The sequence below is a fragment of the Glarea lozoyensis genome, assembly GCF_000409485.1.
Source record: "Glarea lozoyensis ATCC 20868 chromosome Unknown GLAREA10, whole genome shotgun sequence".
Taxonomy (NCBI): domain Eukaryota; kingdom Fungi; phylum Ascomycota; class Leotiomycetes; order Helotiales; family Helotiaceae; genus Glarea; species Glarea lozoyensis.
In genome coordinates this window covers 1274384-1285840 of record NW_007360984.1, presented here as the reverse complement: position 1 = coordinate 1285840, position 11457 = coordinate 1274384, and the positions used below count along the sequence as shown (strand labels likewise).

Genomic DNA, 11457 nt, shown 5'->3' with positions numbered 1-11457 from the left:
ACCAGGAGAGGAGGATCGGCATTTCTTAGAGCCAGGAGACTAGAAATATTGAACTGGGCGGCAGTGCTGTGCTATAAAGCTCACGGAAAGAAGCACGGCTCGGAAGGCGTAAAATGAAATTCAGCTTCAACGTCTAGATTCTGTCTCTCCATGACGAGGCTCTCTTATTCAATTGCCAAAACTTGGCAGTTCAGACTGGCTTTGCAGATCCAACCAGAAGTGACACAGAGTAGTATTGTTGCTGATTCGGAAGAAAAAAAAACAACCACAAGCAATCTATCAGTATTCTTGTTTCTCTCCCCCCGAGGCTACCAATTTTAGGGCTGAAACTTGACGCCACAATATACGGAAACGGAACATAGACACGTCGCTCAGCCAAGCTGAAAGATGCAAGACAATTCATGACGAGTAAATGATTGGGCGAACGGATAGCCTTTCCGATACTATGCAGCTGGATATCGAACTTCAAAAACCTCACTGTGCCTTTAGGATCCATGGTCCAAAAAATGGTTCGTAAGGAAAATTCGGGGAGGAACGTCTAACTTGCATTCAGATTGCTGTGGCGTATGTGTACCCCCAATTCAAACACTCTGTCTCTTCAAAAGAAGCATCCATCATCGCTTCAAGTCCTTTACCTTCACTTCTCCGCCACCTTCACCTGTCTTCTTACTGCTCTTGCCATACCCTTCGACTCCCATTTCTCTCATATTTTTTTCCACTAGGTGCACTGCGTCGAGACAAACATCATCACCAGTTCTCCAGGTCCGAAGCATGACGCCTTTCGGCCCAAGAATATCTTGAGCCCGCCTCCATCTCTGTTTCCACATTTCAAGCTTCTTGTTAACGACTACGTTTGGGCGCTCATCATCAGAAGAATCAGTGCTATTCCACGACATGCGTTTTGTAATATTGCCAGATATAGAACCACTGGTACCAGTCCTTCTTGGCGGCGGAGGCGGAGCTCTTTCGCCACCACGATTTTCTAAATCCTTAGATGGAGAACTATGGCCGGGTATATAAGATCGGACTTCTGGCAGTGAGTTATAGACAGAATAAACTTTACTTCGCGCGCTCCTCATGTATCCTTCTTCATCAGATGACCGTAAATCAGAGGAGCTTTGCGCTTGTGACAACGGATGAGAAATACTATCAGCAAGAGCCGGACTTCGACGGGATTTGGGTGGTGGTGGAGCTGTCTTCTTAGAATCCAGGGACGATTCAGATGCTACGCCTTTCCTTGATAGACTGCGGAGTGCTTCTGGTTTTGTTGGACGAGGGGGGGGTACTCTTTCTGAACCATCAGGCGCTGACTTGCGCCTGGAGGAGTCTAAGACTTGAAAATCAGAGGCAGAACGCGGTATTATACGACGATGGGACTCATGGACATCCGACTTTGATGGTTCGTCGTCGAAATCAATGAGTTTTCCCATTGCTGGCCCAGCACTGGTCTGTGGTTTAGTTTCTGAGGGTATCCTGGGTGGAAGAGTGGGTCGCCTCTCTACAGAATTGGAGGAGGATGGAGGAGGGAGTGGTGGTCGTCGCTCAGCACCTTTAGCTAGTGAAGTGTTAATCCTCGTATTGTCATTAGTACTCGTTCTTTTGTCACTGGTACTCGTTCTTTGAGGGACCTTTCTCCCTCTGCCACGTTCGCCACTCAACGGTCCCATTGCCGAGTCGAAGAATCCCTCAGTATCTGGTGTTGTAACGTCTCTAATGAAAATTGCAATAATCTTTCCGGGATTCGCAATTACAATGTCTGTATACACCTCCAAATCTGCCTCTCCGCTATCGCCAATGAGAATAAACTTTCTCTCGGGAAAGTCTCGCATTATCTTCTCGAGGGTCCCTTTCTTCCGCTCAGCAACAGGCTCAAAGATTCCCTGTAACATTCCACTGTATTGCTTCAGGTGATAGGATCCGGGGGGTAAGCCAGCTTTCTGAAAAAATGTAACTAGGACTGGGAAAAGCTGCCATGGCGAATTGGAAACATAATGTACACCGACACCCATATCATACATCGTGTTGTACCATTCTTTTACCCCATCTATTGTGAGGTCGCCGAGGTCGCGAATGAAGGTGTTTCGGAATATTTCTCGTGCTCCACTTCCTATTGAAGAGTGCTTTATGGTGTCGTCAACATCACTAATGAGACTTACGCCTTTCGGCTCTGTTATTTTGACTTCCTCAGTAGCGGACAAATTTTCCGAGGCTAAGACCCTGACATGAGTAGGAACAAAATTGAGCGCTGCTCTCATGATAAAATGTCCAGCCTCGTTAGTTGTCACGGTTCTGGACACAGAAGTCTTCTCATCATAAAAGAAAACCGTGATAGGGGTCGAGATAAGAGGGTTCGTCATGAATGGCCGCAAGCGAGCCATGAGATGAGAGTTAGCGGTTAACAACTCTGCCGCGCTCATATCGTTAGGATGGTTCCAAGAAGATCGCTTTGAGAGGTGTCCGGGTCCAGGAGGGTCGTCTAAGCCGACTGATGGCGTAAGAGATTTTCGACGATCGCCGTACAAGCTTTCAGATTCTGAATCGTAGCCAGGTTTCTCGCTATAGCCTCCTCTGGACGCCACGTTCTCTTCTCCTTCGCCCTTTTTCAAAATCTGCTCAGCTTCGAGCGCAATCCTCTCCTGCTCCCGTCGAGCTTCATGCTCTCTGTGTCTGGCTCGAATTGATGATGTCGAGTCTGGGCTGTTATCTCTGCTAGGTGTTTTTGGAGCAGGTATACCACTGAGCTGCCGGGCGAGCCCAATTAGCACCCTATTCTTCCGCGAGATGGGCCCTCGATGGGGCGAATATATCCAACCTCTCACGTCGACATCGACGATGGCATTATCATCCTCGAACTTCTGCCATTCCCGAGCCCAATATTCGGCATCACCCGGGCCGTCTTCCTCGTCCATTGAGCGGGCATTCGGGGGCTCCTTCGTATGCCTTCGTGCATAAGATGGAAACAACACAAGCTGCTCGTCTCCATGTGATACTATAGCCACATCAGGAAACGAACCTGGAATACCCCTCATATCTTCTTCATCCTGCCCATTATCTCCTGTCCATTTCTGGGTATACGACTGCTGGTAGGATTGGCGGATTTCGTTGGCAGCCTTGAAGTACCCAGCCAGCTTTTTCCTCCGAGATCCAAGCTCTTTACCATCGCTAGACTGACTCCCTCCGCCATAGCCAGATGTTGAGCCTGACATGGTCACCTGCGACTGGCTCGTCTGCTCATTGTTTTTGCTTATATCTCCGAAGACTAGTCGCCCGCGGCGCCGAAGAATAGCAAGAATGCCAGAACCCGCTGCTCTTTTTGCCTGTCTACGTTTCTGATGCTTGACTATCAAGCTGTATATCCGCGATTGCGCTCGTAATTTGTATCTAGGTAGTACTTCGAATCGGAGCCGTGTTAGTCGTTCTCGCGTGCTTCTTCGAGGGTGCGGAAACAAGTATCGTAGTAAGCTCTGACGATGATGAGGGTGAGCAGCTCTCGAACGCCACGACGTTGGTCCCGCCACTTTTAACTAATTATGACGAGGAGAGGTAGCGCATACGGCTGTTGGTGCGGATGTGGGACTGTGAATCTTGATGCTGAAGCCACTCAGTTGAAAGTGGTAGTGGTGCGGTTCGGTTCGTTGCGGGCGCGGACTTGGGCCAGTTCAAACCAGCTAATGTGTTACGTGATAACCAAGCATTTGACGGGCGCGAAAAGCTTCGTGCGAACGATATCCCTAAATGATATCTAGTTTTCTTCCGTATACTCCAGTATCCTGAAGTATGACATTCCTGTTCTGCCCAGGTGGTCGAGAATTGTGACGTAATCCCAACCTAGAACTTGACGTGCCTGAGCGGGCTTGAAGGGAGGGGAGGGAAATGCTTAAAGTGCGGATCGTCAGGGCACCAACAGTAAAGTCCGATGGAGATTGAGTCCCATAATCTGTGTGTAGACCGAGACTCTTTGGTCTCGAAATGGAATTATATTTGTGGAAGCTAAATAATACACAGTGAATGATCCATCTAATGCTACCTCGATCGAAGCCTTCCGACTTGTTCGTCTCCACCAACGCCGGAAATTTAGAAGAAAAAGCCATTACACCAGAGCGCCCCCAATTGTTGACATTGGCATGTTATGCCAAGGTGTGTCCCCAACTCATAAATAAACCTGACCTAGATATTGCAATGGCTGTCTCCTGTTGGTTTCAAGGGCGCTGTGCAGATCGGAGATTAGCAATGGTTTCTTGAATGAGCGCGGGTATCAACCGGCCTGTTCTGTAAAGAATGTATCTGATGGAAAGCAGATGAGTAAGACTGTGATGTCGAGCACGCCTGATGTTAGATTTCGGTCAATCACAGAAAGAAAGAAGGGCAAAGGATACGCTCGCACATGAACTAGCTTGCCGCAGGCAACTTGGTCTGTTGTCTTTTTGCGGCGGTATCACTCGAAGATTCCTGTGCAAAGTCAGCAACGCTATATACCCGACGACGACGAGCTCCACATTGAGGGGCGAGTGAGTTCTTGATGGGGTGTAAAATGTAGGACCTACAGTCGCTGCACGTTTCTTCGACGTGCCACCTGTCTTCTTCTTTGATGACCGAGATGGCTTGACTTCCCCCTCAGTGAAAACATCGTCTGGAAGATCGCAGCTATAGAAAATCAGTTTAAAGCCAAAGAAAGCCGCCCAAATATACGCACTTCTTGGTATGCACGACATTTAGAGCCATCAAATCCTGGTCGTATTTGTCCCACATGATGCACCTGCCTTTAAATTTGTCGACTTCAAACGATAAGTCCAGAGATTTGGCACCTGCGTCAATCAGCAGCCGGGCCTTGCAACAGCGGAACCGTAAATCTCATAGTCTTGGGACCCGCTCCTAGAGGCAGCAACATATCATGATAGGTTCCGGGATGGAGACACTCACCTTCTTCCAACTCTAAGCCTACATAGTATGTCGTGGTATAGACGGTAGTCACTTTTTCTGTAAGACTTTCCTCCTGTTTTGGCTTGACTTCTTCATGTCCATTTGTCTCGACCACATTGGAATGCTGTTCCTTCGGTTCAGTGTTTTCGGCGGAAGAATCTTTCACCTGATAATCGAGACAGGTCTTTGCTTTCTCGATTTCTTCGTCGGTGTGACATTTATGCTGTCGCTCGAATCCTTTGTTAAATGGACAAGCTATGGCAATTGATGGGTGGCTGTCTAGGTATCCACACAGGAAACGGACTTTAGATTCTACAGCACCACTCCAAATGAGCTGGCTTTCCTCCGACGTGCTAGAAGCGATGACTGAAAGGTAATATTTGTAGTCTTTCGCAAAGAACGTGTTTTTAACAAATAGTTCCTTCCAAGAGAGCTTTCCTGACATAATTTTGTCTGTAATATCTCCACCGCGCTTCAATTCACGTTGAATAACGAGCTTGGTTGATTGCGTGATATTATGAGTCGCGCACATACAAGGAAAGGCGGGTGTAATGATTGGCATAAGATGAAATCTATCTTGGTGGTATAACTAGAAATTAGTCATATACAGGGAAAGCAAGAGGTATCACATACTTTTGGGTTCCATTGTTTAAGTAGGCTTTCGCCAGGCTCAATCGCTTTCAAAAGCACTGGCATTGGCCACTGCCATTTCTCCATAAGTCTGAAAAACTTCAACACGATCGTCGATGCAGCGGCTTTGGGATAAAGCTGGCATATTCTAGCTACCATCATAGCCCAGGCAACGCCACCAGGGAATCCCATGATGTTGGCATATATGGCCCTCCTTTGCGCCCAAAGCTTAACCCCACGAAGTGCAGTTCGGAACACGCCCGTTTGAGGGACTAAGGCCAAGATTTCGTCCGTTACTCGAGTACCGTTGAGTGAGCGTACACCAGCCTCATCCAGACCCCTCAACATATCTTGTCCTTGTAAAGACAAATCTCTGGGGACTTGTTCGAGGTGAATGCTCGCGAATATAAGATCAATGCTGATTCCAGAGTATTCGAATTTGATGATGGGTACAAAGGCGTCCGGCACAAGTGTGACGTCTGTGATAGAGCCTTTCGGGGCCATCTTGGTCAAGAGATCTGGGAAGTATTTAAAATAGTCGTCCTTTTTAACATTTTCTGGGGCCACCACAAGGGTGTCGATATCTGAGCCGGGGCCGAATACGCCTAGACGGAAACTGCCATATGTACAGATCTTTGCTCCTGCGGCATTTGCTACTCTTTCTGACTTTCCTTGAGCCCTGCATACTTGCTTGACAAACTCTTCGGCGATGGCTTGTAGTGATTGTAGGACGACGGTTCTGATTGCACCATATGTCAGCGACGTGAACAATACCATATGTTAGTATGAAAGCGTTGCCAAACGTCACCACTAGATGTTGCTACAAGACTTACCGTTTGTTGGTTTCTGCGGCACTTTCGTAGTTATTCTGGCGCTTCAGCTCTTCTATTAATGAGTGTGTGCAGGCGATCTCGTTCTCCGTAGGTAGTGCAGTCGAAAGGGGAGCTGTCACGCCATACCGCGGCGGCTCAGAACTCGCCATTCTGACGATGAGCCTGCAAAGTTGAGAACCCTGCGCCGATGTTGGGTAGATCGTAAATAGGAATGTTTGAATACTGTGTCGGTTTGGAGGAATGTTCGAAGTTGACTACACTGGCGCCGATAAAAGTGGGTCTATATCACCCTGGCCTGTACAAGTACGGATTCTAGTGCATTTGATACACCCCACACAGGCGGGTACTGTAGACTAACACTTCATACAGGGTCTAGAACACGACCAACCTCCAACACCAAAACAACTGACAAAATGACGGGTTCGGAACTGCGAGACGACGGAGACACATATGAAGGCGACGACGAGGAACGTAAAGTTCTTCTTGGAGCCTTATCCTCTTTCTAGTATGTGGACTGTCTCCAAATTTTCCTTCGAGTGAAAACTACACAGTATCATACGGGATCAGAAACACGTTGAGTTGGTTGGTGGATGTCGGGCGACCCAAAGCTCATACTTTTCACCAACCGCGAACTCTTGGTTACTTTTGTTGCAGACTAATCGAAGGAAAACGCTAACCCATATCCAGCCAGTATTCCCGGGTTGCTCATTGGAACACCACTCATCTGAGAAGACAGTCTTTCTACGCGCTTCCAAGAGCTCATTGGGAACTTCTTGCTAAACCACCATTCTCATACCTAGATACTCTAGACACAGTAGATAATGCAATCGACAAGAATGCAGAAATATCCCATGCAATCCTTCTTGCGGGGCTACATTCATTTGGAGTACCGATGCCAGAACGAGATCAAATCGCAGACAAACAGAGCGATTGGACTACTTCTGCATCCCCGAACGATCTGGAGAAAGCCAGGAGTACACTTAGGCAGCTCTTCCGCGATTGGTCTGAGGAAGGTAGGCAAGAACGAGAAGCATGCTATGAGCCTATTTTCAAAGCCCTGCGCAAGGAAGCTCTTGTCAAAGTTGACCAAAAGCTGCAAGTTCTAGTTCCAGGCGCAGGACTGGGTCGTCTGGTTTTTGACCTATGCTGTGCTGGGTTTGATTCTGAAGGAAATGAGATAAGTTATCATCAGCTCCTTGCAAGTGCGTACATTCTCAACTCTTGTTCGAAAGCACGCATGCATACATTATACCCGTGGATTCACTCCTTTTCGAATCATCAAGATCGAGCAAGCCACTTGAGATCGGTCCAGATTCCTGACATAAATCCTGCCCAAGTATTGGGCGAGATACAAGGTGGTGGGGAGATGAGCATGAGCGCATCAGACTTTTTGCTACTGTACGACAGTGAAGAGCAAAAAAACAGGTTCGATGCAGTTGCTGCGGTCTTCTTTCTGGATACTGCACCAAATGTAATTCGGTATCTTGAAGTAATCCGTAACTGCTTAAAGCCTGGAGGAGTTCTTGTCAACACAGGACCCTTACTCTGGCACTTCGAAAACAATGCGCCTGGAAATCATGGAAAGGAACCGCCGATTGGCTTTGAAACGATGGGTTCGTTTTCCAATCAGTATGATCTACGCTGTTATTGACGCTTCTTAGGTATTGCCGACCCTGGCAGCTTCGAACTCACAGATGACGAAATGATCGCACTCGTGCAAAAGATGGGGTTCGAAATTGAGTCTAGGGAATCAGGAAAAAGTGCATCATACATCCAGGATACCAACAGTATGCTGCAAAATACTTACAAGATTAGTTCATGGACCGCTCGGAAAAAATGATAACACAATATATACCAAGGGTTCAATGTGTTATTTACCTTGCCTTAGTCATATTTACAATGCCCAGAAACAGCTCAAAGCATGATCAGAGATTTTAATTCAATCTCTCCCTAAAGCTTCGCTTTTTCTCCTTGCATTGAAGTCACCATACCACCTCTTGACAGGACCTCGCCACCGTCAACGACGACATTTGCTCCATTGATATGTGAGCTGGCTCTACTCGACAAAAATACGACCAGACCTGCGATATCTTCCGGCTTTCCCAATTTCAAACTTGGATTTTTGGCAGCAATGGTGTCTGCGCCACCGCTCAGATCTAGTAGTCCATTGGTCATCTTGCTGGGAAAAAAGCCAGGGGAGATTGAGTTGACCAGTATATGCCTTGGTCCTAACTCGACGGCGAGATTCTTGGTGAGATGGATGGCTGCTGCTTTAGATGCCGAGTATCCAAAAGTGGCATTTTTACCCAAAGTCCCAACACCTATGCCAGCAACAGAAGCAGTAATTATAACTCTAGATGGGTCCTCAATTGAGCCTTTCTTTTGAAGCAAAGGCGCGAAGCTATCTCACACGTCAATAAGTGTTTCGGCTGTGCGCTCTTTTGGTGATCGACGCTTACAGTCTAACAGTGTTGAAAACACTTTTAACATTCAAATCCATAACCTTGGCGAATGCATCATCAGGATGCGTATCAAATTCTTGACCCCAGGTTGCTCCAGCATTCGCAAACAATATATCCACATGGTCCGTCGTCTTGCTTACTTCCTTCACGAGATGCTCTACGCCGGAAAACTTTGCGCTATCAGCGGGGACTGCGATTGCCTTTGCACCCGGAGAGAGATTTGGTAGCGCATTGAGGGCTTCAACAGCTTCGTTACAAGCAGAGGCTTTGCGTGATGTTATGTATACTTTTGATGCGCCTGCTTGGAGGAAACTAAAAATGTTAGATGAAGGACAAAGCCCGATGAAGGATTTAGTACCCTGATGCCGCGTGAAGACCTAATCCTCTGCTGCCTCCTGTGACTACCACAACTTTGCCCTTGAGAGAGAAGATGTTGGGGAAGTCTTTGAGCTCCGTGTCGTATTTAGACATTGCGAGTTGAGAAATGTGTAAAGATTTAAAAATTAATAATGAGATAGATGCCAGTAACAGGACTGAAGGATAAAAACTGTAGGAAAGTGTCCAATAAGTTCAGAAAATCACACTTGTGTAACGCGATACATGAAACAATATGGCAATGTTGCAAGTGAGGTTGAAAGAAGGTCTTCGACCAAGAGCTCGGGAAACATCAATGTGGGGTAGCTGGACCCCTGAAATGCTGGTTTATGCCTCGGCATCTTGGTTATCGGGAACTCCCTTAGTGGAAGATGAGCAAAGAGCATGAATGGGTGTGATATTTGTGACTTCTATAAAATGGATGGAGTGGTACGTGTAGAATTTCTCCACATGGCACAAGACCTATCGTTCATTTAAAGTCCAACGATATTTCACCTTACACTATTATTTTCAATCTCCTTTGTTCGTCTAAAAAATGAAATAAATTTAGGAGTCCACAACACTCGGGCGCTGACACAGGAAGGTTATCACCATTTATTAGTAGCTTGTACATGGTTTTGCAGCAATTTCAAGGAGATAATCAGTTGTTTAGATGCTAATAGAAAAGAAGGATATTTCGTGTTCATCATTATTAACTATGATTTACTTTCTATACGAATTTGTGCTTTGGTAGCTCTGAGACTATACTTCGAAGGCCAGCATTTCTATATCCATACGCTCAGGTAACACCACTATGTCTATTTATTGACCATCAACTTTCGCTTTCACAAACTTCTTAGCTTCCTCATTATTCTCGACCGTCTCCTTATAATCTGGTCTAGGAATTTCGAGCCCCTCGGTCGTTCGGCCGTACGTAATACCACCCAACCTACTGATTGGTTTCAAAATCTGAGCGTAGGTTAGTATTTCTTCGTCAAGCCGGTACCTTGTGTTGACTTACAGCTGGGTCAATGATGTTCTTATCCTCGTTAATGGCGTCTTCTCGAACCCAGAAGCGTGTACCTTCAATGACAGCTAGAACACCAGTCTTCTTTCCTGGGGTGGCGCGAGATTCAAATTCCTGGGTGCTATTTAACTTTCCTTCAATTGAGAAGATTGCCTCCTGAACGCGGCTCGCTTTAACGGTTGTGCAAGAAGCAGGTGTCAAACCGCTCAGCGCCCATTCGCTCTCACCATATGGCGCATTGATGGAGGTTGCATTGGCTGCTTCTACAAAATGCTCGGAAATAATGTTGATTACACATTCCTCCGACTCTGTCAGGTTTTTTAAAGAGTCTTTCGCGTTATCGAATCCTCCAGCGTACCCTACCGTAAACATTGGAGGATCGTGATTGACCATATTGAAGTACGAGAATGGCGCAAGATTTGTGCTAGATCCATCTTTCGATCTCGTGCTGATGAATCCAATCTTGCGAAAGTTAGCAAAGAAACGACTCGAGTATCGGCCATCCACTCACCGGACGCGGGATGATGCCAGAAATCAATAATTTGTAATTGTAAACTGCGGGTCGGCCTTCCTCATAAGGATCGATTTCTACATGTGGAACCTTCAGACATGCGCCCCCGTCATTGCTACCATCTCCGAATTTCCAATCAGGTTTGACTGTTTGCTTCAAGCTCCATTCTAGCGACTTGTCCCAAGGAGCTCGGCTACCTTCCACTTTCTTGAAATCTGGATGTGGATTTCGCTTGATTTGCTTCTCGACATCTGCCCTGGACGACATGGTAAAGGGATGGCGAATGGACAAGGGCGAGATAGACTTCTTGTTCAAGGCAGTCGTAAATGGAATCGTACTGTACAGATCAGTCATACTTCATTGGTCTGTTTTTGCGTAAATTGGACTTACTGTATGGATTTGTATATCCGTGAATGTATCATAAGCAATTCAGTATTAGTGGATCTTTGTCTGTTCTTGCCCTTGAGTTTCTCCCCGTGGATTGGTATAGCAGTACGAGAAAGTTCTAATAACCAGGGTGTCTGTAATTTCTGTTTATGACGATATGGATCAACGGTTGATGCACGCGGAATAAAGCCGGCGCCAAGCGCAGGTCGACCCCGCCAATCCCATTATTCACGAGGAGGGGTAGAAACATTGCCGTGATCCTGGCAACATCGCCTACCTCGATACGAGTAGAGAACTGACCTACAAATCAAACCATTCTAAATCTGATGTCCA

General features: G+C 46.7%; 5 protein-coding genes across 5 annotated transcripts; 1 reads left to right on the top strand and 4 right to left on the bottom strand.

Annotated features, from left to right (window-relative positions):
- Positions 1 to 614: 614 nt before the first annotated feature.
- GLAREA_05455 (uncharacterized protein) lies at positions 615 to 3206 on the bottom strand (the record flags this gene model as incomplete). The annotated part of the gene is made up of 1 exon (XM_008078744.1): positions 615 to 3206. The coding sequence occupies one exon, from the start codon at positions 3204 to 3206 to the stop codon at positions 615 to 617; it is 2592 nt and encodes an 863-aa protein (XP_008076935.1).
- A 1183-nt stretch (positions 3207 to 4389) lies between these two features.
- GLAREA_05454 (PAP/OAS1 substrate-binding protein) lies at positions 4390 to 6532 on the bottom strand (the record flags this gene model as incomplete). Its single annotated transcript, XM_008078743.1, has 6 exons — positions 4390 to 4449; positions 4545 to 4644; positions 4694 to 4805; positions 4921 to 5509; positions 5554 to 6289; positions 6384 to 6532. 6 exons carry the CDS (start codon positions 6530 to 6532, stop codon positions 4390 to 4392), a joined length of 1746 nt encoding a protein of 581 aa, XP_008076934.1.
- A 264-nt stretch (positions 6533 to 6796) lies between these two features.
- On the top strand, positions 6797 to 8223 carry GLAREA_05453 (S-adenosyl-L-methionine-dependent methyltransferase; the record flags this gene model as incomplete). Its single annotated transcript, XM_008078742.1, has 3 exons — positions 6797 to 6888; positions 7071 to 7996; positions 8045 to 8223. 3 exons carry the CDS (start codon positions 6797 to 6799, stop codon positions 8221 to 8223), a joined length of 1197 nt encoding a protein of 398 aa, XP_008076933.1.
- A 110-nt stretch (positions 8224 to 8333) lies between these two features.
- On the bottom strand, positions 8334 to 9316 carry GLAREA_05452 (NAD(P)-binding Rossmann-fold containing protein; the record flags this gene model as incomplete). Its single annotated transcript, XM_008078741.1, has 3 exons — positions 8334 to 8784; positions 8843 to 9157; positions 9204 to 9316. 3 exons carry the CDS (start codon positions 9314 to 9316, stop codon positions 8334 to 8336), a joined length of 879 nt encoding a protein of 292 aa, XP_008076932.1.
- A 705-nt stretch (positions 9317 to 10021) lies between these two features.
- GLAREA_05451 (FMN-binding split barrel) lies at positions 10022 to 11004 on the bottom strand (the record flags this gene model as incomplete). The annotated part of the gene is made up of 3 exons (XM_008078740.1): positions 10022 to 10168; positions 10221 to 10688; positions 10738 to 11004. The coding sequence occupies 3 exons, from the start codon at positions 11002 to 11004 to the stop codon at positions 10022 to 10024; spliced, it is 882 nt and encodes a 293-aa protein (XP_008076931.1).
- Positions 11005 to 11457: the final 453 nt, after the last annotated feature.